This window comes from Hemitrygon akajei, chromosome 8 (assembly GCF_048418815.1).
Source record: "Hemitrygon akajei chromosome 8, sHemAka1.3, whole genome shotgun sequence".
Classification (NCBI taxonomy): domain Eukaryota; kingdom Metazoa; phylum Chordata; class Chondrichthyes; order Myliobatiformes; family Dasyatidae; genus Hemitrygon; species Hemitrygon akajei.
The window spans coordinates 3,520,681-3,546,981 of NC_133131.1; the positions used below are offsets into that span (position 1 = coordinate 3,520,681).

Below are 26,301 nucleotides of genomic sequence, written 5' to 3' on the forward strand. Positions count from 1 at the left end.
AAGGAAATTACAGTGTCACAGTAGCATTACAACTGCACAGAAATAATTAGAAGAGAAATAGTAAGAATAAAAAATAAGTTACCACAACATTCTAACAGGATGGGATCATCACTTCCCCAGCTACAGGCTGACTCATTATAGAGCCAAATGGCCAAGGATAATATGTACCTCATATAGCGCTCTTTGGAGCAGTGCAGTTGTCTTAGTCTATTACTAAAAGTGCTCCTCTGTTCAGCTAAGCTGGCACGTAGAGGGTGAGAAACAATGTTTAGAATTGCCAGGATTTTCCATAGGGTCCTTCATTCTACCACAGTGTGTCCAGTTTAACTCCTATAACAGAGCCAGCCTTTCTCATCAATTTATTGAACCAATTGGCATCACCCATGTCAATGTCATTGCCCCAGCACACCACTGCATTGAAGATTGTACTGGCAACAACAGACTGGTAGAACATGTGAGGAAGAGCCCTGCATACTCCAAAGGACCTCACTCTCCTCAGGAAGTAGAGGTGACTTCTTGTACACAGCTTCTGTGTTGGTGCTCACTCAAGTCTATCATCCAGGTGAATCCCCAGGTATTTGTAGGTCCTCACCATCAATGGCAATAGGGAGCAATGCAGGCTTAGTCTTCCTAAAGACCATCACTATCTCCTTTGCCTTACTAATGTTGAGCTGCAGATTATTCTGCTTGACAAAGTACAGTACTGGGAAGTGTATGGTCATACCCTTTGATAGAAGAAATAAAAGAGAGGACTATTTTCTTAACAGAGAGGAAATTCAAAAATCTGAGGTGCAAAGGAATTTGGGAGTCCTTGTGCAGGATTTCCTAAAGGTTAATTTGCAGGTTGAGTCGGCGGTGAGGAAGGTAAATGTGATTTGAGCATTCATTTCTAGGGGACAAGAATATAAAAACAAGGATGTAATGTTGAGGTTTTATGAGGCACTGGTGAGATATTGCCTGGAGTATTGTGAGCAGTTTTGAGCCCCTTAGATGTGCTGGCATTGGCGAAGTTTCAAAGGCGGTTCACGAAAATGATTCCAGATTGAAAGGCTTATTGTATGGGGAGCATTTAATGGCTCTGAGCCTATACTCTCTGGAATTCAAAAGGAGGAGAGAGGATCTCTTTGAAACCTATTGAATGTTGAAAGGCCTCAATAAGCTGTGGAGGCCAAGTCATTAGGTATACTTAAAGCAGACGATGAAAGATTCTTGACTAGTTCGGGAATGAAGGATTATTAGGAGAAGGCAGGAGATGGGGGCCGAGACGGACTGCCACGAAATACTGTGTTCAGATCTACAGGAAGGATTTGGATGCTATAGAGAGAGCACAGAGGAGATTTGCAAGGATGTTGGCTGGAACGGAGGGTGTGCCTTATGAGAATAGGTTGAGTGAACTTGGCCTTTTACCCTTGGAGGATGAGAGTGACTTGATAGAGGTGTATAAGATGAAGCATTGATCATGTGGATAGCCAGAGGCTTTTTTGAGGGCTGAAAAGGCTAACATGAGGGGCGTAGTTTTAAGGTGCTTAAAAGTAGGTACAAGGGGGATGTCAGAGGTAAACTTTTCACACAGAGAATGGTGGGTGCATGGAATGCACTGCAGCAACAGTGGTGGAGGTAAATACAATAGGGTCTTTTAAGTGAGGCTTAGATAGGTACGTGGAGCTTATAAAAATAGAGAGCTATGTGGTAGGTTAATTCTAGGCATTTTCTAGAGTAGGTTATGTGGTTGGCACAATATTGTGGGGCAAAGGGCCTGTAATGTGCTGTAGATTTCTATTTTCTATGTTCTATGATGAAATGACAGAGTAGACTCAATGGGACAAGTGGCTTAATTCTGCTCCTCTGTCTTATGGTCTTACCAAGCATTCCTTTGCTAGAGAACAGTTCACCTGAATCCACACCTGCCAGATCATTTCTGATTCCATTTAAATTGGCCTTTCTCCACTTTAGAATATGAACCCAAGGACCAGTCTTAACCTTCTCCATAACTATCTTGAAACTAATTGTAATTATGATAACTAGATCCAAAGGATTCCTTGCCACATGTTATCCTCCCTGTCTTGTTCCCTCTATATATTCTTTAAGGAAACTTTCCTGAACAAATCTGACAAACTCAATCCCATCCAGCTACTTTACAGTCCGGGAATTTCAGTCAATATATGAAAAGTTAATATCACCTACAATCACAACATAATCTATTGTGCAACAGTCGTGACCTCTTTACAAACGTTCTTCTAAATCTCATTGACTATTGGGTAGTCTATAACATAATCCCACTAATGTGGTCTTTCTTTTCTTATTCTTCAGTTCCACCCATATAGCCTGAGTAGATGAGCCCTCCGGTCTGTTCTGTCTGAGTGTTGTGACTTTTTTTTTGATGAGTAATGCCACTACTCCCCCTTTAATCTCTCCTCCTCTGTCACATCTAAAACAACAGAACCCCAGAACAATGAGCTGCCAATCATAGAAACATAGAAAACCTACAGCACAATACAGGCCCTTTGGTCCACAATGCTGTGCTGAGCATCTACTTACTTTAGAAATTACCTAGGGTTACCCATAGCCCGCTATTTTTCTAAGCTCCATGTACCTATCCAGAAATCTTTTAAAAGATCCTATCGTATCCACCTCCACCACCGTTGCCAGCAGTCCATTCCACGTATTCACCTCTCTCTGCATAAAAATACTTACCCCTGACATCTCCTCTGTACCTACTTCCAAGCACCTTAAAACTGTGCCCTTTCATGTTAGCCATTTCAGCCTTGGGGAAAAGTCTCTGACTATCCACATGATCAATGCTTCTCATCATCTTATACACTTCAATCAGGTCACTGCTCATCCTCCATTGCTCCAAGGAGAAAAGATCAAGTTCACTCAACCTATTTTCATAAGGCATGCTCCCCAATCTGGACAACATCCTTGTAAATCTCCTCATGATCTCCTTATTTGTTCAATATATTCCTTGCATTAAAATAGACACATCTCAAACCATCAGTCTGAGTGCATCCCTTCTCGATCACCTACCTATCCTTCCTCTCACACTGCCTACAAGCTTTCTCTATTGATGAGCCAACCGCCCCTTCCTCTGTCTCTTCAGTTTGTTTCCCATCCCCCAGCAATTCCAGTTTAAACTCTCCTCAATAGCCTTAGCAAACCTCCTTGCCAGGATATTGTCCTCCTCAGATTCAACCCAACCCATCCTTATTGTACAGGTCATGCCTACCCCAAAAAAGGTCCCAATGATCCAGAAAACTGAATCCCTCCCCCCCCCCCCCGCTCCAATCCCTCAGCCATGCATTTATCATCGACCTCATCCTATTCCTATACTGACGACGTGGCACAGTGTCTCTGCCTTAAATACACCCAACAACCTGGCCTCCACAGCTGCATGTGGGAACAAATTCCACAAATTCACCACCCTTTGGCTAAAGAAATTTCTCTGCATCTCTGCTTTGAAAGGTCACCCCTCTATCCTGAGGCTGTGCCCTCTTGTCCTAGACTTTCCCACCATGGGAAACATCCTTTCCACATCTACTCTGTCTAGGCCTTTCAACATTCAAAAGGTTTCCATGAGATCCCCTCTCATCCTTCTAAATTCCAGCAAGTACATACTCAGAGCCATCAAACATTTCTTATCTACAATACTCCTTGCATTGAAATGGATGTAACTCTGAGCTTTAGTTCCACCATGCTCAACTTTTCAGTTCCTGTCTTTGTACATAGGCTGAATATCTGCTTTCCTCACAATGACTCCACTAGTTGTGCTGGCATTCTGGTTCTTATTGCCCTTGCAACTCTAGTTTAAAACCCCCAGAGCAGCACTAGCAAACCTTCCCTCGGGGTTATTGGACTCCCTCCAGTTCAGGTGCAACCCATCCTGTTTGTACAGGCCCACCTTCACTGGAAGATCCAAAAAACTGAAGCCCTCCCTTCTGCACCATGTCCTTAGTCAAGTGTTAAACTTATTATTTTCCAATTTCTAACCTCATTAGCCTTTGGCATTGGTAACAATCTTGAGTGATCTTTAGCTTAACACCAACTCCCTGGATGTACTTTACAGGATGTTATCATCCTTCCTGCCTACATCATATGTTGTGAAATAATCTTGCAGATGTAAAAGTTAAGACAAAATCTTAGTATCATTTATGGAATAATATAATGCATAGGTGTTAGTATTTGTCTGAAAACAGGAATTAATATGGTCAAATGATGTCCTTTACCTTTACAGAATTAAGCTGTACATAGCCATTGTGTGTCTGGTCCAACAGCTTTTGGCAACAATAGCATTGCTACAATCATTTGGATGGTGTTTACCACATTAATTAAAATGTATATGTATAGAAATACATGTATAGTTTTAGAAGAATGCAGGAGAACCTCATTGAAACCTATCAAAAATTGAAAGGCCTTGATGGAGTGGACATGGAGAGGACGTTTCCTCTAGTGAGAGAGTCTAGGATCAGAGACCATAGCCTCAATATACTAGGGCAGAGATGTGGAGGAATTTCTATAGTCAAAGAATAGAATAGAACTTTATTGTTGTTGCTCAAGATAACAAGCTTGCAGGGCTACTCCAGTCCGTGCAAAACAGATATTTATAATGCATGTATTACGGATTAATTAAAAACAAAATCCCATATTTACATGCAGCAAGTGACTTCAATAGTCCATAACACTGGAAGGCCATTGGAAATCTGAAGCGTAGCATTACTCTGCACAACAGCTCTTGGAAAGAAACTGTTTTTCAGTCTTACTGCCTTTGCTGAGATATTTCTGCATCTCCTACCAGATGACAGGAGATTGAACACACAGTGTCCAGGATGGGATTGGTCTTCAATGATGCTACAGGTGTGCTGTAGGGTTGTAGATTGTCTCCAAGTCCAGTAGTTGAGTCCCAATGATGTGCTGAGACATCCTAATCACCCATTCGAGGGTGGTAATCTGTAGAATTAATTACCACAGGCGGCTGTGGAGGCAAAGTCATTAGGTTTATTTAAGGCAGAGATTGACAGATTCTTGATTAGTCAGGGCAGAGGGGATATGGGGAGAGGTAGGAGATTGGGGCTGAGAGGGAAAATGGATCAGCCGTGATGAAATAGCAGAGCAGACTCAATGGGCCAAATGGCATAATTCTGATCCTATATCTTATAGTCTTATGGTCTTATGGATGGCTGTGGTGGCTCAGTGGTTAAATTTGAAGTGAAGGTTGATTGGTTCTTGATTAGTCTGGACATAAAAGGTTATGGGGAGAAGGCAGGAGAATGGGTTGAGTGGGACAATAAATCAGCCATGATGGAAGAGCAGAACAGGCTTGATGGGCCAAATGTCCTAATTCAGCTCCTATATATTATGGTCATATGCATCAATATATAGTAATATCAAGTACTAAACTAATGGAAAGTAACAATATTGTGTTCTGCCAAGTTGTTTTGACTTTTTAAACTATTTCTGCAAATCAATAGTAATTGAATGCAACTTTTAATAAACAATTTTGTTAAATAATGTTTTTTTTATTATTTGAAGCTCTCTTTAAACTTTAAATATCAGGGAAGCAGATTCAGAAGGGGATGTCCTTGCCCTTAGCTGCCGGTTGGTAATTGATAATCATTTTATTGGTATTACATACTAAGATACTGCTAAAGGTTTTATTTTCATGCCATACAGACAGATAATTCCAAATACAAGTACATCAAAGAAGTTAAAATGTAAAAGGCAATAACAGAATGCGGAAAATAAATACAAGAGATTTTGTAGATGCTGGAAATCCAGAACAACAGAAACAACATGCCTCTCCATAGATGCTGCCTAACCTGCTGAATTCTTCCTGCATTTTGTGTGTATTGAACGGAATGCAGAATATAGTTGCTTACTTTTCTGGTGCTATGGGAACTGTATGGTAGACAGAGGAGGTTAGTTTTCATGATAGATTAAGCTGTGTTCATAATTCTCTGCAGTTACAACCTGATCTGTCTGTGAGGTGGTTCCAGAGTGAATGTCTTTATCTTCTTGACAGCCATATAAGCACAACTGATTAGTGAGGTCACTGGTTAAACATCGACAAAGGGTTGGATTGAGCAAGATAAGACATGTCTCCAGTTAGAAAGTAGATATAGGCAACAGGCAAGGAAGCAGAAAAGAACTCTTGGCTAGGGCATTAGTATTCCTGGATGGGAACTCAACAAATCCTGGAAATCGCTGATCTTTCTCCCTTTTTCCAAGACAATCGATCTTTTAATGTTTAATTTTCTAATAAAACTTAGTCAGTAATTTGACAAATGGAGCTTAGAAAATTAGAGGGCTATGCACTAAGGAAATTCTAAGCAGTTTCTAGAGTAGGTTTCATGGTCACAACATTGTGTGCTGAAGGGCCTGTAATGTGCTGTAGATTTCTATGTTCTATGTTCTATGTTCTAATCATTGACTCATGTTGATCATTCCTTCTTCAGATACATGTGAATGTTGTAAATACTCCAGTCTTTAATGCTGTCCCACTGGTGGTTGGGAGCTCAGCTGGTGGAATCCTGCTTCTATTCCTGATGATTTTCATCCTCTACAAAGTAAGTGCAAATATCAAAACTTGCCTATACAGCAAGTTTTGGCTTTCTGTGGTTCAGCACATAGATCTTATTTTGTCCAATGAATATAATATAAGAAAAATATTAGCTAAAGATCTTTCTTTTAATATCAATATCACAAAATGCAATTTATTCAGAAGGCTGGAAATACATATTGCTGGGGTATTCACTCAGTAAGGCATTTACCCTGATACAATAAAAAAGCAGAAGCAGAAAACCAGCAATACAAGAGGCTGAGGGGCATAGAAAAGATAAGTGCTCATGGTCTTTTTTCTCCCAGAGTAGGGGAATCTAAAGCTAGTTTTAAAGTGAAGAAGGAAAGATGTAATTAGGACCTGCGAAGCATGCTTTTCCACACAGAGGATGGTGGATATGTAGAATAAGCTGCCACAAGAAGTGGTAGAGGCAGGTACAATTCAAATGCCTAAAAGACATTTGGATAGGTTCAAGCATAAGAAAGGCTCAGTGGGATAGGGAGGCATGTGGGGACCAGCACAGGAAGGCATGTGGACAAGTTGAGCTAGAGGATATGTTTCTGTGCTGTATAAATCTATGACTCAATGATTAGTAATGGAATTTGGAATGGGAAGTCATATTGAACTCCTACAGAGAGAATGGAGGAAAACTGAAGAAATAAAGATAGAAGATGATTGTTCATTCATTGGATTGCTTACGAAGTCTGCAGATGACATAAAAATTGATGGGGCTGCAGATGGTATAGAAAAACATCAAGGGATCAGTTATGGACAGATAAATAGCAGATGGATTTTACCAGTAGAATATGGATCATTTATGGAAAAGGGAAAAGCAGATGGAGTTTATCAGTGGAATAGATCGGTTATGGACAGATAAATAGCAGATGGACTTTATTTCCAAGTAAGTGTGAGTTAGACCATAAGACCAGAATAGTACATGGAGCTTAGAAAAATAGAGGGCGATGGGTAACCTGAGGTAATTTCTAAAGTAAGTACATGTTCGACACAGCATTGTGGGCTGAAGGGCCTGTATTGTGCTGTGTGGATTCTATGTTTCTAATTAGGCCATTTGGCCCAATGACTCTACTCCACCACATCATGTCTGATCCATTTTTCCTTTTAGCTCCAATCTCCTGCCTTCTCCCATATCCCTTCATTCCCAACAACCTATCATCTTCAACCATCCCCTGAGAATCTATCAACCTCTGCCTTAAATGTACACAATAACATGGCCTCCACAACTGTCAGAGGCAATGAATTCCACAAATTCACCACTCTCCAGCTAAAGAAATTCCTATTCATCTCCATTCTAAAAGGTTGTCCCTCTAATCTGAAGCCTTGTCCTCTTGTCTTAGACTCGCCAAGCAGAGGAAGCAGCCTCTCCACATCCACTCTATCAAAGTCTTTCAACATTCAATAGGTTTCAATTAGGTCATCCCTCATTCTTCTGAATTCCTGTGAATACAGGCTCAAAGCCATCAAACACTCTTCAAATGACAAGCCTTTTAATCCTAAAATAATTTTTGTGAACCTCTTTTAAACCCTCTCCAGTTTCTGCACATCCTTTCTAAGATAAGGGGCCCAAGACTGCTCACAATACTCGAAGTGAGGCCCCACCAGTGCTTCATAAAGCCTCAACATTACATCCTTGCTTTTATATTAGAAACAGAGAACACCGACAGCACCATACAGGCCCTTTGGCCCACAATGCTGTGTTAAACATGTACTTACTTTAGAAATTACCTAGGGTTACCCACACACCTCCATTTTTCTAAGCTCCATGTACCTATCCAGGAGTCTCTTAAAAGACCCTGTCATATCCGCATCCACCACCATTGTGGGCAGCCCATTCCATGTACTCGCCACTCTCTGAGTAAAAAACTTACCCCTGACATCTCCTCTGTGCCAGCTTCGAAGCATCTTAAAACAGTGCCCATTCGTGTAAGCCATTTCAGGCCTCGGAAAAAGCCTCTGCTTTCCACACAATCAATGCCTCTCATCATCTTATACACCTCTATCAGGTCATCTCTAATCCTCCATCGCTCCAAGCAGAAAAGGCTAAGTTCATTCAACCGATTCTCATAAGGCATGCTCCAAAATCCCGGCAACGTCCTTGTAAATCTCCTCTGCACCCTTTCTTTGATTTCCACATCCTTCCTGTAGTGAGGTGACCAGAACTGAGCACAATACTCTAAGTGGGGTCTGACCAGGGTCTTATATAGCTGTAACATTACCTCGCAGCTCTTGAACTCAATCCCACAGTTGATGAAGACCAATGTACCGTATGCCTTCTTAACCACAGAGTCAACCTGTGTAGGAGCTTTGAGTGTCCTCTGGACTCAGATCCCAAGATCCCTCTGATCCTCCACGCAGCCAAGAGTCTTACTATTAATACTATATTCTGCCATCATTTGACCTACCAAAATGAACCACCTCACAATTATCTGGGTCGAACTCCATCTGTCACTTCTCAGCACAGTTTTGCATCCTATCGATGTCCCACTGTAACCTCTGACAGCCCTCCACACTATCCACAAAACCCCCAACCTTTGTGTCATTTGTGTAGCGCTGAGTAGGCTACGGTCAATTATGGATAACTCTCAACATCCTCTACATAGCACCATCCTGAGACAGAGAAGCAGTTTCAGCGACAGGTTACTATCGATGCAATGCTCCTCAGACAGGATGAAGAGGTCAATACTCCCCAATGCCATTAGGCTTTACAATTCTACCGCCAGGACTTAAGAACTTTTTAAAGCTATTATTAATGCTTTTTGAGATGGTGATTTAGATGCATATCACATTTTTTTTTACTGAGTTAAGTATTGTATGTAATTAGTTTTGCTACAGCAAGTGTATGGGACATTGGAAAAAAGTTGAATTTCCCCATGGGGATGAATAAAGTATCTATCTATCTATCAGCAAACTTACTAACCCATCCCTCCACTTCCCGATCCAGGTCATTTATAAAAATCAAAAAGAGTAGGGGTCCCAGAACAGATTCCTGAGGCACCGACCTCCATGCAGAATATGACCTATCTGCAACCACTCTTTGCCTTCTGTGGGCAAGTCAATTCTGGATCCACAAAGCAATGTCCCCTTAAATCCTATGCCTCCTTACTTGCTCAAAAAGCCTTGCATGGGGTACCTTATACACTACATGTACAACTCTACCTTCATCAATGTGTTTAATTATATCCTCAAAAAATTCATCAGGCTTGTAAGGCACGACCTGCCTTTGACAAAGCCATGCTGACTATTCCTAATCATATTATGCCTCTTCAAATGTTCATAAATCCTGCCCCTCAAGATCTTTTCCATCAACTTACCAACCACTGAAGTAAGACTCACTGGTCTATAATTTCCTGGGCTATCTCTACTCCCCTTCTTGACTAAGGGAACAACATCAGCAATCCTCCAATCCTCTGGAACCTCTCCCATCCCCACTGATGATGCAAAAAATAATCGCCAGTCTCAGCAATCTCCTCCCTCGACTCCCACAGTAGCCTGGGGTACGTCTCGTCTGGTCCCAGTGACTTATGCAATTTGATGCTTTCCAAAAGCTCCAGCACATTCTCTTTCTTAAGATGCCACCCCCTCTGCCTTCCTGCCTATCCTTATCTGTGGACTTTAAGCTCCCAGCTAAAACCTTTTTTCACCCATGATTCAGTTATGCCTACAACATCATAAATGCCAATCTGTAAGTTCAGCAACCTTATTTCGTATACTACGCGCATTCAAATATAACACCTTCAGTCCTGTATTCACCCATTTCTATTTTGTCCACCTTTTACGTTGCTACTCATCCTGTTGACTGCAATTTTGCCCTATCCTCTCTTTCGTAGGAGGATCACTACACTTTGCCTCTGTTTGTAAACCAACTACTTCATCTTCAGCACTCTCACTCTGGTTCCCATCCCCCTGCCAAGTTAGCTTAAACCCACCCAAACAACTCTAGCCAACCTGCCCACAAGGATATTTGATCCCCCTTGTGTTCAGGTATAACCTGTCCCTTTTGTACCTGTCATACCTTCCCCAAAGATCCCAATGATCCATGAATCTGAGCCCCTTCCCCCTGCACCAGTTCCTCAGCCATGCATACATCTGCCAAATCATCCTATTCTTGCCTTCACTGGCACGTGGCATAAGCAGCAACGCAGAGAGCCTGGAGATCCTGTTTTTCAGTTTTTTACCTATCTCCCTAAAATTTCTGCTTGCACTTGAATTATTCCCATTGGCTCTTTCTAATGATTCCTCTTGCTGATTGGTTGCTCCTGAACACAGAGAAACTGCCACGACACTCTTTTTTTAAAATCTCGATTGCTGCCCTGATTAAAAAGTAACTCTTTTTTTGCCTCCCTGGTGTGGATTATCCAACTCAGAGTTGTTGCACTTTGGGAGGGAAAATGCAGGAAGTAAGTATACAGTTAATTGCAGGACCCTTAACAGCATTGTTGAGCAGTGGAATCTTGGAATCCAAGTCTATATCTCCCTGGAAGAAGCAATTGGAAATGAGTGGTAAAGAAGGCATATGGCATGCTTAACTTCATTGGTCAGGGCACTAAATGTAAGAGTCTTTAAATCTTCTTTTTGTATAAAATTTTGGTTAGGCAGCATTTGTGTGCAATTCTATTCACCCCATTATAGGAAGGATGTGGAGGATTTGCAGAAGTTTTAGAAAATGTTCACCAGGATGCTGCCTGGATTAAGAGAGTATGAGTTATAAGGAGATATTGGACAAACTTGAATTGTTTACTCTGGGCATCAGATGGCAAAGGGAGACGTAGATGGGGTACACAATCAGAATCTTTTTCTCTGGGTAAAAATCTCAGAAACGGGGCCAGAGGTTGAAAGTGGTGGGGGCGGGGTGGAGGTTATAGTTTAAAGGGAGATGTACAGGGCAAGTTTCTTTTTTACACAGACAGTGATAGGTGCCTGGAACACACTGCCACGGCTAGTAGTGGAAGAAGACATGAGAGTAGCATTTAAGAGGTATATAGATAGGCATACAAATACATAAGAGAATGGGGAAATATAGATCATGTCAAGCCAAAAGATATTGTGGACCTAAGGGCCTGGTCCTGTGCTGTAATGTTTTATGTGCTCTGTTCTATGCTCCATACCGTGTTTCCTTATAACTCAACCCCTTCAGATCTGGTAGATAGATAGATAGATAGATACTTTATTCATCCCCATGGGGAAATTCAACTTTTTTTCCAATGTCCCATACACTTCTTGTAGCAAAACTAATTACATTGTAATTAATTTGTAGCACTCTAGTGAACATTTTTGTACCCTTTCCAACTTACTGGTATACACTAGGTGACCAGAACTGCACACAACACTCCCAGTGTGATCTTATTAATGACTAGTATAGTTGTAATTTGATGTTTCAACTCATATACTGAACACCTTGACTGATAAGGAAAGCCCTTTTCACCACCTGTCTACTTCTATGTCCACTTTCAAAAAACTAAGTACTGTATCTGTTCCGCTCTGTTCTAAAACATTTTCCAAGGCCCTACCATTTACTGTATTAGTTCCACCATAGCTTAAGTTACCAATGTGCAGCATCTCATACTCATCCAGCTGAAATTCTATTTGATATTCATTGATTCACTGACCCAATTGACCTAGATTGGGTTAAGAGGAGACCAGAAGATATAGGAGCAGAATTAGGACCATCGAGTCGGCTCCACCATTTCATCATGACTGATCCATTTTCTCTTTCAGCCCCATTCTCCTGCCTTCACCCCATATCTCTTCATGCCTTGACTAATCAAGAATCTATCAACCTCTGCCTTAAATATAAATAAAGACTTCCCCTCCACAGCTGCCTGTGGCAATGAATTCCACAGATTCGCCACTCTCTGGCTAAAGAAATTCCTCCTCTCCATTCCAAAAGAATGCCCCCCCCACCTATTCTGAGCCGGTGTCTTCTGGTCTTAAACTCTCTCACCATAAGAAACATCCTCTCCACACCCACTCTATTGAGAACTTTCAACATTTGATATGTTTCAATTAGGTCACCCCTCATTCTTCTGAATTCCAGTGAGCACAGGCCCACAGCCACCAAACGCTCATCATATGCCGAGCTGTTCAATTCTGGAATCATTTTTCTAAACCTCCTTGCACCCTCCACAATGTCAGTAAATCCTTTTAAAAAAGGTTCAATGAGAATGGTTCCGGGAATGGAAGGTTATTGTATGAGTAGTGTTTGATTGCTCTGAGCCTGTACTCACTGGAATTTAGAAGAATCAATTCAGAATCAGAATCAGGTATATATCACTGGCACAAAGAAAATAGAACATAGAAACCTTCAGCACATTATAGGCCCTTCAGCCCACAAAATTGTGCCAACCATGTAACCTACTCTAGAAGCTACCTAGAATTTCCCTACTGCATAGTCCTCTATTTTTCTAAGCTCCATGGACTTATCTAAGAATCTCTTAAAAGAATATATTATATCCATCTCTACCACTGATGCTGGCAAGTACCCACAATTCTCTGTGTGCAAAACTTACCTCTGACATCCCCCTTGTACCTACCTCCAAGCACCTTAAGACTATGCCTGTAGTGTTCTCGCACAGGTGTAAAAACTCGGAACTAAACACCAAGTATAAACCGGTCAATGAGGCGCGGTCCCAGTAAGATTAACCGTTTACTGTTCACTCTTCCACATTAACATATGGTGAAAACTGTTGATAAAACAATACAAAATATATACAGTATTTGTTTCCTTCTTGGCATCACATTTACATCATAAATACTTGCAAAAATAAAACTGCAACAAACTATATTACATTAAAGTACAACGTACAGTCAGAATTTACCTACGCCATCAACTGCTTTAAATACACTTCAACACAAGCTATCCGCAACTCTTTAAATAACAAAGAACATAAACTTTATCAACCGTCATTACTTTTAACAGAAACAGCGTTAACATTTTTACTTCAACATATCGATTATCTTATGAACTTACGGCATAGCTTCTATGATGTTTCTAGTGCATAGAAAGAAAACTTTTCTCGCGCTGATCCTGCACACTCAAGCCCCCTCCTTTCTGTTTCTCCAAACCGGTATCTTCCCACAGGACGCAGCGAAACCAGGTGTGACATCATCGCATGCGGCAATATATCACAGAAAACGAATTTACTTTAAACAACCTTAACTTTAACTAGAAAACAATTACAAATGAATTACTAAAGTGAAAATATAATAAACTAAACAAATGCCTTAAGGGCAACACAATGCCCCACAGTGTTAGTGATTTCAGCCCTGGGAAAAAGCCTCTGGTTATCCACATGATCAATGCCTCTCATCATAGAAACGTAGAAATATAGAAAATGTACAGCACAACACAGGCCCTTTGGCCCACAATGCTGTGCCGAACATGTACATAGCTAAACCCATAGCCCTCTTATACAACTCTATCAAGTCACTCCTCATCTTCCATCACTCCAAGGAGAAAAGGCCAAGTTCACTCAACCTATTCTCATAAGGCATGCTCTCCAATCCAGGCAATGTCCTTGTAAATTTCCTCTGCTCTTTTTCTACAGTTTCCACATCCTTCCTGTAGTGAAGTGACCAGAACTGGACACAGTACTCCAAGTGAGGTCTAACTAAGGTCTTATATAACTTTAATATTACCTCCTGGCTCTTGAGCTCAATCCCATGGTTGATGAAGGCCATCACACCATACACCTTCTTAACAACATTGTCAACCTGCACAGCAGCTTTGAGAGTCTTATGGACACAAACTCCAAGATCTAGCTGATCTTACCATTAATATTATATCCTGTCTTCAAATTTAACCTACTGAAATGAACCCCTTCACATTTATCTGAGTTGAACTCCATCTGTCACTTCTCAGCCCAGTTCTGCATCCTATTGATGTCCCTCTGTAACCTTTGACAACCTTCCAGATTATCCACAACACCCCCAACTTTTGTGTCATCAGCAAACTTTCTAATGCACCCTTCTACTTCCTCATCCAGGTCATTTATAAAAATCACCAAGAGGAGGGGTCCCAGAACAGATCCCTGTGGAACACCACTGGTCACCGACCTCCATGCAGAATACAAACCATCTACAACCACCCTTTGCCTTCTGTGGGCAAGCTAATTCTGGATCCCATGCCTCTTTACTTTCTGAATGAGCCTTGCATGGGGAACCTTATCAAATGCCTTATTGAAATCCATATACACTACATCCACTGCTCTACCTTCATCAATGTGTTTTGTTACATCCTCACAGAATTCATTTAGGCTAGTAAGGTATGATAAAGCCATGCTGACTATCCCTAATCAGATTATGTTTCTCCAAATGCTCATAAATCCTGCCTTTCAGGATCTTCTCCAACAACTTGCCCACCACTGAAGTAAGACTCACTGGTCTATAATTTCCTGGGTTATCTCTACTCCTTTTCTTGAACAAGGGAACAACATTTACAACCTACCATTCCTCTGGTATTTCTCCAGTCCCTATTGATAGAACATAGAACATAGAACAATACAGCACAGTACAGGCCCTTCGGCCTACAATGTTGTGCCAACCCTTAAACCCTGCCTCCCATATAACCCTCCACCTTAAATTCCTCCATATACCTGTCTAGTAGTCTCTTAAACTTCACTAATGTATCTGCCTCCATCACTGACTCAGGCAGTGCATTCCACACACAAACCACTCTCTGAGTGAAAAACCTTCCTCTAATATCCCCCTTGAACTTCCCTCCCCTTACCTTAAAGCCATGTCCTCTTGTACTGAGCAGTGGTGCCCTGGGGAAGAGGCGTTGGCTGTCCACTCTATCTATTCCTCTTAATATCTTGTACACCTCTATCATGTCTTCTCTCATCCTCCTTCTCTCCAAAGAGTAAAGCCCTAGCTCCCTTAATCTCTGATCATAATCCATATTCTCTAAACCAGGCAGCACCCTGGTAGATCTCCTCTGAACCCTTTCCAATGCTTCCACATCCTTCTTATAGTGAGGTGACCAGAACTGAGCAAGGTCCTCAATGAATAATTCTCTTCAGTATTCACCAATGAAAGGGAACTTGATGATGGTGAGGAAAATATGAGTGAGGTTGATGTTCTGGAGCATGTTGATATTAAGGGAGAAGAGGTGTTGGAGTTGTTAAAATATATTAGGACGGATAAGTCCCCAGGGCATGATGGAATATTCCCCAGGATGCTCCACGAGGCAAGGGAAGAGATTGCTGAGCCTCTGGCTAGGATCTTAAAGTCCTCATTGTCCACGGGAATAGTACCAGATGGATTGGAGGGAGGCAAATGTTGTCCTCTTGTTCAAAAAAGGTAGTAGGGATAGACCAGCAAGCCTTACATCTGTGGTGGGAAAGCTGTTGGAAAAGGTTCTTAGAGATAGAATCTATGGGCATTTAGAGAATCGTGGTCTGATCAGGGACAGTCAGCATGGCTTTGTGAAGGCTGATCATGTCTAACAAGCCTGATAGAGTTCTTTGAGGAGGTGACCAGGCATATAGATGAGGGTAGTGCAGTGGATGTGATCTACATGGATTTTAGTAAGGTATTTGACAAGGTACCACACGGTAGGCTTATTCAGAAAGTCAGAATGCATGGGATCCAGGGAAGTTTGGCCAGGTGGATTCAGAATTGGCTTGCCTGCAGAAAGCAGAGGGTCGTGGTGGAGGGAGTATATTCAGATTGGAAGGTTGTGACTAGTGGTGTCCCACAAGGATCGGTTCTGGGACCTCTACTTTTCGTGATTTCTTTCAACGACCTGGATGTGGGGGTAGAAGGGTGGGTTGGCAAGTTCTCAGATGACACAAACGTTGGTGGTGTTGTGGATAGTGTTGAGGATTGTCAAAGATTGCAGAGAGACATTGATAGGATGCAGAAGTGGGCTGATAAGTGGCAGATGGAGTTCAACCCAGAGAAGTGTGAGGTAGTACACTTTGGAAGGACAAACTCCAAGACAGAGTACAAAGTAAATGGCAGGATACTTGGGAGTGTGGAGGAGCAGAGGGATCTGAGGGTAGATGTCCACAGATCCCTGAAAGTTGCCTCACAGGTAAATTGGGTAGTTATGAAAGCTTATGGAGTGTTAGCTTTCATAAGTTGAGGGATAGAGTTTAAGAGTCGTGTGGTAATGATGCAGCTCTATAAAACTCTGGTTAGGCCATACTTTGAGTACTGTGTCCAGTTCTTGTTGCCTCACAAGAAGGATGTGGAAGCATTGGAAAGGGTACAGAAGAGATTTACCAGGATGCTGCCTGGTTTAGAGAGTGTGCATTATGATCAGAGATTAAGGGAGCTAGGGCTTTACTCTCTGGAGAGAAGGAAGGTGAGAGGAGACATGTTAGACGTATACAAGATATTAAGAGGAATAGATAGAGTGGACAGCCAGTGCCTCTTCCCCAGGGCACCATTGCTCAATAGAAGAGGACATATCTTTAAGGTAAGGGGTGGAAAGTTCAAGGGGGATATTAGAGGAAGGTTTTTCACTCAGAGAGTGGCTGATGCGTGGAATGCTCTGCCTGAGTCAATGGTGGAGGCAGATACATTAGTGAAATTTAAGAGACTACCAGACAGATATATGGAGGGATTTAAGATGGAGGCTTATATGGAAGGCAGGGTTTAAGGGTTGGCACAACATTGTGGGCCGAAGGGCCTGTACTGTGCTGTATTGTTCTATGTTCTCGCCATATCCTTTGATGTCCTGACAGATCAGAAAACTATCAACTTCCACCCTAAATATACCCACAGACTTGGCCTCCACTTCAGCCTGTGGCAGAGCATTCCACAGATTTACTAATCTCTGGCTAAAAAAATTCCTCCTTACCTCTGTTCTAAAGGGTTGCCTCTCAACTTTGAAGCTGTGTCCTCTTGCTCTAGATGCCACCACCATTGGAAACATCCACCCTATCTATTCCTTTCAACATTTGGTAGGTTTCAATGAGATCCCCCTGTATTCTTCTAAATTCCAGTGAGTACAGGCCCAAAGCTGTCAAACACTCCTGATATATTAATCCCTTCATTCCTGGAATTATCCTTGTGAACCCCCTCTAGACTCTCTCCAATAACAATACATTGTTTCTGAGATATGAGGCCCAAAACTGCTGACAGTACTCCAAGTGTATCCTAACTAGTGTCTTATAAAGGCACAGCATTATCTCCTTGCTTTTATATTCTATTCCCCTTGAAATAAATGCCAACATGGCATTTACCTTCTTTACCAAAGACTCGACCTGTGAATTAACCTTCTGGAAGTCTTGCATGAGGACTCCTAAGTCTCTCTGCAACTCTGATGCTTGAATTTTCTCCCCATTTAGATAATAGTCCACACTATTGCTCCATTTACAGAAATGCATAATCATATATTTCCCAACACTGTATTCCAACTGCCATTTTTTGCCCATTCTTCCAATTTGTCTATATCCTGCTGCAATCACATTGCTTCCTCAGCACTACCTACCCCTCCACTTATCTTCATATCATCTGCATATTTTGCCACAAAGTCATCAATTTCATTATCTAAATCACTGACAAACAATGTGAAAAGTAGTGGTCCCAATACTGATCATTGAGGAACACCATTAGTCTCTAGCAGCCAACCAGAATAGGCCCCCTTTATTCCACTTGCTGTCTCCTTCCATGTCAGCCATTCCTCTATCCACACCAGTATCTTTCCTGCACTGCCATGGGATTTTATCTTCTTAAGCAGCCTCATGTGTGGCATCTTATCAAATGTCTTCTGAAATCCATATAAATGACACCCACTGCCTCTCCTTTGTCCACCCTGCTTGTTACTTCCTCAAAGAACTCGAACAGATTTGTCAGGAAAGATTTCCCTTCACAGAAACCATGCTGACTTTGACTTATTTTATCTTAGTCTCCAGGTAACTTGGAAACCTCATCCTTAATAATAGACTCCAGCACTTTCTCAACTACTGTGGTTAGGCTAACTGGCCTATAATTTCAAACACGAGGAAATCTGCAGATGCTGGAAATTCAAACAACACACACAAAATGCTGGTGGAACACAGCAGGCCAGGCAGCATCCATAGGAGAAGCACTGTCGTCGTTTCGGGCCGAGACCCTTCGTCAGGACTAACTGAAAGGAGAGATACTAAGAGATTTGAAAGTAGTGGGGGGAGGGGGAAATGCGAAATGATAGGAGAAGACCGGAGGGGATGGGATGAAGCTAAGAGCTAGAAAGGTGATTGGTGAACGTGATACAGAGCTGGAGAAGGGAAAGGACCATGGGACGGGAGGCCTCGGGAGAAAGAAAGGGGGAGGGGGGAGCACCAGAGGGAGATGGAGAACAGGCAGGGTGATGGACAGAGAGAGAGAGAAAAAACAAACAACTAAATATGTCAGGGATGGGGTAAGAAGGGGAGGAGGGACATTAATGGAGAGAAGTCAATGTTCATGCCATGAGGTTGGAGGCTACCCAGTGGTAACACAAACCTGCCTGTCCAGGTAGACCTATTGTCTCAGCTTGCTCCTGCCCCACTGAACCCATTTCTGCATACCTTGACACTGTCTTATCCCCCCTTGTTCAATCTCTTCCCACCTATGTTCGTGACACTTCTCACACTTTGAATTTTTTCAATGATTTTAAGTTCCCTGGCCCCCACCGCCTTATTTTCACCATGGACGTCCAGTCCCTATATATCTCCATTCCCCATCCCGACGGTCTCAAAGCTCTTCGCTTCTTTTTGGATTCCAGACCTAACCAATTCCCCTCTATCACCACTCTCCTCCATCTAGCGGAATTAGTTCTTACTCTCAATAATTTTTTTTTGGGTCCTCCCACTTCCTCCAAACCAAGGGAGTAGCCATGGGCACCCGCATGGGTCCCAGTTATGCCTGCCTTTTTGTTGGCTTTGTGGAACAGTCCATGTTCCAACTCTATACGGGTATCCGTCCCCCTCTTTTCCTTCGCAACATCGACGACTGCATTGGCACTGCCTCCTGCACGCATGCTGAGCTCATTGACTTCATTAACTTTGCCTCCAACTTTCACCCTGCCCTCAAGTTTACCTGATCCATTTCCGGCATCTCCCTCCCCTTTCTTGATCTTTCTGTCTCCATCTCTGGAGATGGCTTATCTACTGATATCTACTATAAGCCTACAGACTCTCACAGCTACCTGGACTATTCCTCTTCCCACCCAGTCTCTTGCAAAAATGCTATCCCCTTCTCACAATTCCTCCGTCTCCGCCGCATCTGCTCTCAGGATGAGGCTTTTCATTCCAGGATGAAGGGAATGTCTTCCTTTTTTAAACAAAGGGGCTTCCCTTCTTCCACCATCAACTCTGCACTCAAACACATCTCTCCCATTTCCTGCACATCTGCCCTCACCCCATCCGCCTGCCACCTCACTCAGGATAGGGTTCCCCTTGTCCTCACCTACCACCTCACCAGCCTCCAGGTCCAACGTACAATTCTCCGTAACTTCCACCACCTCCAATGGGATCCCACTACCAAGCACATCTTTCCCTCCCCCCACTTTCTGCTTTCCGCAGGGATCGCTCCCTACGCGACTTCCTTGTTCACTCGTCCCCCTCCCCATCCCTTCCCACCGATCTCCCTCTCGGCACTTATCCTTGTAAGCGGAACAAGTGCTACACCTGCCCTTACACTTCCTCCCTCACCACCATTCAGGGCCCCAGGCAGTCCTTCCAGGTGAGGCGACACTTCACCTGTGAGTTGGCTGGTGTGGTATACTGCATCCGGTGCTCCCGGTGTGTCCTTTTATATATTGGTGAGACCCGACGCAGACTGGGAGACCATTTCACTGAACACCTACGCTCAGTCTGCCAGAGAAAGCAGGATCTTCCAGTGGCCACACATTTTAATTCCACGTTCCATTCCCATTATGATATGTCTATCCATGGCCTCCTCTACTGTCAAGATGAATCCACACTCAGGTTGGAGAAACAACACCTTATATACCGGCTGGGTAGCCTCTAACCTGATGGCATGAACATTGACTTCTCTAACTTCCGTTAATGCCCCTCCACCCTTCTTACCCCATCCCTGACATATTGAGTTGTTTGTTTTTTTTTCTCTCTCTCTCTGCCCATCACCCTGCCTGTTCTCCATCTCCCTCTGGTGCTTCCCCCCCTTTTTATTTCTCCCGAGGCCTCCGTCCCATGAACCTTTCCCTTCTCCAGCTCTGTATCACTTTCGCCAATCACCTTTCCAGCTCTTAGCTTCATCCCACCCCCTCTGGTCTTCTCCTATCATTTCACATTTCCCCCTCCCCCCACTACTTTCAAATCTCTTAGTATCTCTCCTTTCAGTTAGTCCTGACGAAGGGTCTCGGCCCGAAACGACGACAGTGCTTCTCCTATAGTTGCTGCCTGGCCTGCTGTATTCCACCAGCATTTTGTGTGTGTTGTTTGGCTTATAATTTCCTTTCTTTTGCCTTCCTCCCTTCTGAAAGAGTTGAGTGACATTTGCAATCTCCCAGTCCTCTGGAACTATGCCAGAATCAAGTGATTCTTGGAAGATCATGACGAATGCACCCATTACCTCTTCAGCAATCAGGCTCAGCACTCTGGGATGTAGTCCACCTGGTCCAGGTGACTTATCCACCTTAAGACCTTTCAATTTGCCTAGCTCTTTTTCCTTTGTAATAGCAATGACAGTCACTTCTGCTCCTTGATACTTACGGAACTCTGGCCCACTGCTCGTGTGTTCCACAATGAAGGCAGATGCAAAGTAGCCATTAAGTACATCTGCCATTGTTTTGTCCCCCATTACTCACTAGCATCATTTTTCAGTCAACCAATAACAACTTTCACCTCCCTTTTTCTCTTGATTTAACTGAAAACTTTTAGCATCCTGCTTTATGTTATTGGCTAGTCTGCCCTCGTATTTCACTTTTTCCCTTCTTATCACTTTTTAGTTGCCTTTTGTTGATTTTAAAAGCTTCCTTATCATCGATCTTCCCATTCAGTTTTGCTACCATATATGCCCTTTCCTTGGCTTTTATGCAGTCCATAATTTCCTTTGTCAGCATAAATGCCTACCTCTGTCATTTGAGAACTGCTACCTGTGGGCCAAATCTATTCTGCACCTTGTGAACTATTCCCAGAAACTTAAACCATCTCAGCTCTGATGTCATCCCCACCAGTATCCTCCTCCAATCCACTTGGGCAAGCTCCTCTCTCATCCCTCTGTAATTTCCTTTGTTCCTTTGTAATATTGATACATGTGACTTATGGTTCTCCCTCTCAAATTGCAGTATGAATTAAATCATATTATGATCACTGCCTCTTAAGGGTTCCTTTATGTTAAGCTCCCTAATAAAATTAGGGTATTACATAACAACAAATCTTTTTTTTATTAATTTTTTTATAAGTTTCTACAATGCAACAACAAAAAAAAGTAACAAAAGAGGTTTATTCAGTGCAAAACAAACATATCAAATGTACAGTTCATAACTGTTAAGGAAAAACACCCATAGTAGAATCATATAAAGTTAGTTACCAACCCACCCTCCCACTACCCAATTCCAAGCCAACTTTATGATATATAGAAAAGTTAATCAGAACTTTAGAAAGTTTATCACCACAAAGCTGTATTTATTAAAATGGTACACGTACAAACAAGCTGGAAGAACTCAGCAGGTCGGGCAGCATCCATGGAAACAAGCAGTCCGACCTGCTGAGTTCCTCCAGCTTGTTTGTACATGTTGATTTGACCACAGCATCTGCAGTGTACTTTGTGTTTATAAAAGGATATATTGCCTACTACCTGAGCTATAATATGTTTACACATCAAAAAAACGTAAATCTTAACCAAAAGAAGCTGCAAGGGATTAAATGCAAAAGAAAAAAAGGAGGGATGAACCCTTAATCTAAATGGGAATTATGAAAATATTCAAGAAAAGGCCCCCACACCTTTTGGAACTTTATGTCCAAATTAAGAAGTGAATAATGAATCTTTTCAAGGTCTAAGCAGGGCATGAGTGGGTGGGACAATAACTCTCCACCTAAGAAGGACTGCACGTCTGGCCAAAAGAGAGGCAAAAGACAATGTATGATGTTTAGTCGGACTTAGATGCGTGTCAGCTTCTCCCGAGGTGCCGAAAAGAGCAATCAGAGGGTTAGGTTCCAAGTAGCAATTAAGTATATGGGATAGAGTTAAAAAGACATCTCTCCAGAATTCTCCAAGCTAGGACAAGCCCAGTACAAATGAATAAGGGAAGCCTCACCCCCTTTACACTTGTTGCAACAGGGACTAATATCAGGATAGAACCATGATAATTTAGTTTTAGACATATGAGCCCTGTGTACAACCTTAAACTGTAAAAGGCAGTGGTGAGCACATAAAGAAGTTGAATTAACTGACTTGAGAATTGAATCCCAAATCTCATCAGACAGAGGAAAATTTAAATCATACTCCCAGGCAGTTTTAATTTTGTCAAAGGGGGCTTGCCTCAAAATCACTAGCATATCTGGAATAGTGAATAAACCTTTATCCAATGGGTTCATATGAAGAAACAAGGCCACAACGTTTTTATTCAGGTACCTCAGGAAAGTTTGGTATTAAAGGGTTGATATAATGTCTAATTTAGAGATATCTGAAATAACACCAAATCTAAGACAGCCTTTCCCTAAGTAGGCTCAAGCACAAACTGCTCTAAAAAGCCATCTCGTAGGCAGTCAGTAAGTTCCTTCTCTTGTGATCTGACACCAACCTGATTTTCCCAATCCCCTTGCATATTGAAAGCCCCCATTATAATTGTGTTGTTACCCTTATTACATGCCTGTTCCAGCTCCCTTTGCAATCTCAACCCCACATCTTGGCTACTATTTGGAGGCCTATATACTGTATGATTCCCATAATGTTTTTTTAAACCCCTGCAATTTCTTAATTCCACCCACAAAGATTTAACATTCTCTGACCCTATGTGGATTCTTTCTAAAGATGTAATTCCATCTTTTACCAACAGAGCCACAGCACTGCCGATGCCTTCCTGCCTGTCCTTTCCATACAAAGTACATCCTTTGAATTTAAGCTCCCAACTATGGCTTTCTTTCAGCCATGACTCAATGGTGCCCATAATGTCATACCGACGTTATGTATCAGGAGTTTGTCCACTTTATTCTGAATGCTACATGCATTTAAATACAGCACCTTCAGTCCTGCAGTCTTTGACCTTTTATATTTTGCCTCTGTTGTACAATTTAACTCTTAGCACTGTCTGCATTTGTACCCAATCATTGGCTTGTCCTTCCTTACATTCATGTTACACCCATCATCTACTTGTAAACCTGCTGGCTCATTCTCAGCTCTGTTATACTGGTTCCCATCCCCCTGTCACATTAGTTTAAACCATGCCCAACAGATCTATAAATCTGCCTGTAAGAATATTTGGCCCCCTTGGATTCAAGTGCAACCTAATCCTTTTGTAAAGGTCCCACGTGCCCCCAGAAGAGGTCCTGATTATCCAGAAATCTGAATCCGTGCCCCCTGCTCCAATTCTTCAACTATCCATTTATCTGCCACCTCATTCTATTCCTATCCTCACTGTCATGTGGCACAGGCAGAAACCCCAAGATTACTACCTTTGAGGTCTGCTTCTCAGCTTCCTTCCTAACTTCATGTGTTCTTTTTTCAAAACCACCTCCCTTTTCCTTCCTATGTCATTGGTACCAAGATGTACCACAGCTTCTGGCTGCTCAGACTCTCTTTTCAGGATATTGTGGATGCATCCAGAAATGCCTTGGACTGTGGCACTTGGGAGGCAAACTACCATCCGTGTTTCCTTTTCACATCCACAGAATTGCCTATCTGTCCCCCTGACTATAGAGTCCCCTATTACTGCTGCCATCCTCTTTAGTTCCCTACTCTTCTGAGCTGCAGGGCAAGACTCAGTGCCAGATGCACAGCCGTTGTTGCTTCCCCCAGGTAGGTCGTCACCCAACAGTACTCAAAATAGAGTACTTATTGTTGAAGGGGACAGCTACAGGGCTGCTCTCCACTATCTGACATTCTCGTCTCCCTGTCCTGAGAGTCACCCACCTTATATCTTGCAGCCTTGGGGTGACTACCTCCTTATAGCTTCTGTCTATCACTGCTTCACTTTCCCTAACGGTCTGAAGATGATCAAGTTCCCTAACACGGTTTCTAAGGAGCTACATCTCGAATCACCTGGCATAGATGTGGCCATTTGGGAGGCTGGGAGTCAGTCTCCTGGAAATCCCACATCTGACACCCAGAACAGAACACTGGCTCTGTAGATATACCACTATTCTTTCTAGAGTTAAATAAGAAATCAGGAATGAACTCACCTACTTACCTTGTCTCCACTTGTTCTCAACAAACTTCTATGCCCTTGTGTTCTGTTACTGGATGCTTGGGCTTTTAGAATTTAATATTAATACTGTATTTCAAAGGTCTGACCATCCTAAGCAAGACTGTCCATTTCAATTTTGGACTTGTGGTCAGCTTTGATTCAATATGAAACTTGCTGTGTTAGGAATTTGTTAATATTTTTTCCCACTCAGTGCTGATTTCCACAACACCAATAATGTTTAGGTCTGCTACCATTGCACATCTTGCATTTATAGTCTAAGGTAGGTTCTAAGTAATTGCACTCTTGCTGAATAAATTGAACTCTGAGTTAAAAATCACATGGTGCTGTCTTATCTTTTCCCAAAATTCTGCAAGGTGCTCCTCATGAGCAATGTGATTAATTGAAAACACACATTCATGCTGCCTAACTCATGGAGACTGTATGGCCAACCACTGACTGCTATTTGTACTTACCTAGTTTGAAACTTGTTTTGATTTAACCCTTCAAATTGCTGTCTCACATCCATGCTTATGTTATCTAATTCCTTGCGTTCATTTTCTTTCCCTTTCCCTCACAGTGTGGCTTTTTTAAACGAAGTTACAAGGACAAGATTGATGAAGAAATAGAAAAGTGAACAAATAAAATGAGGGAACATTTCACTTTAAAGGATGATTCATTCAGAGCAAGGATTTGTTGAGTTGAATATGTGATGTGCTTTGTATTGATTGAACTGCCTTTTAATAATAAAATATGTGTTACTTTTCCAATGTGGTTATATTTATAAAGCCACTAGCAGCTTTTCATCTGATCTGGAATTTTGTGTAAGGTGTAAACATAATACAGAATTGTTAATATGAAACTACAGTGACATAGTAGTCCTAACAGTAGGGATGCCAGGCAGGATAGTTGAATCTCCATCTAAGATTCTGCCAACAATGCCAACTATCATCAGCAAATTTATAGATGGTATTTGAGAAATGCCTAGCCACACAGTCATGGGTATAGAGAGAGCAGAGCAGTGGGCTAAACACACACCCCTGAGGTGCACCAGTGTTGATCGTCAGCAATGAGAAGATGTTATCACCAATCTGCACAGATTGTGATCTTCTGGTTAGAAAGTCAAGGATCCGATTACAGAGGGAGGTACAGAGGCCCAGGTTCTGTAGCTTCTCAATCAGGAGGTGAGAATGATGGTCTTAAATGCTAAGCTATAGTCAATGAACATAGGTGTATATATTGTCCAGGTGGTCTAAGGCCATGTGAAGAGCCATTGAGATTGTGTCTGCCATTGACCTATTGTGGTGACAGGCAAATTGCAATGGGTCCAGGTCCTTGCTGAGGCAGAGTTCAATCTAGTCATGACCATCCTCTCAGATCATTTCAACACTATAGATGTGAGTGCTACCAGGTGATATTCATTAAGGCAGCTCACATTATTCTTCTTAGGCAC

At 42.3% G+C, this 26,301-nt stretch overlaps 1 protein-coding gene across 1 annotated transcript in view; it reads left to right on the forward strand.

The window, feature by feature from the left end:
- Positions 1-25,600, forward strand: part of LOC140731558 (integrin alpha-E-like) — a 319,805-nt gene extending 294,205 nt beyond the window's left edge. Inside the window, exons 30-31 of the mRNA XM_073053069.1 lie at positions 6,450-6,560; positions 25,429-25,600. Of these exons, the coding sequence (XP_072909170.1) occupies positions 6,450-6,560; positions 25,429-25,485 (168 nt within the window). The 3' untranslated portion in view covers positions 25,486-25,600. The remainder of the gene's footprint in view (positions 1-6,449; positions 6,561-25,428) is intronic.
- Positions 25,601-26,301: the final 701 nt, after the last annotated feature.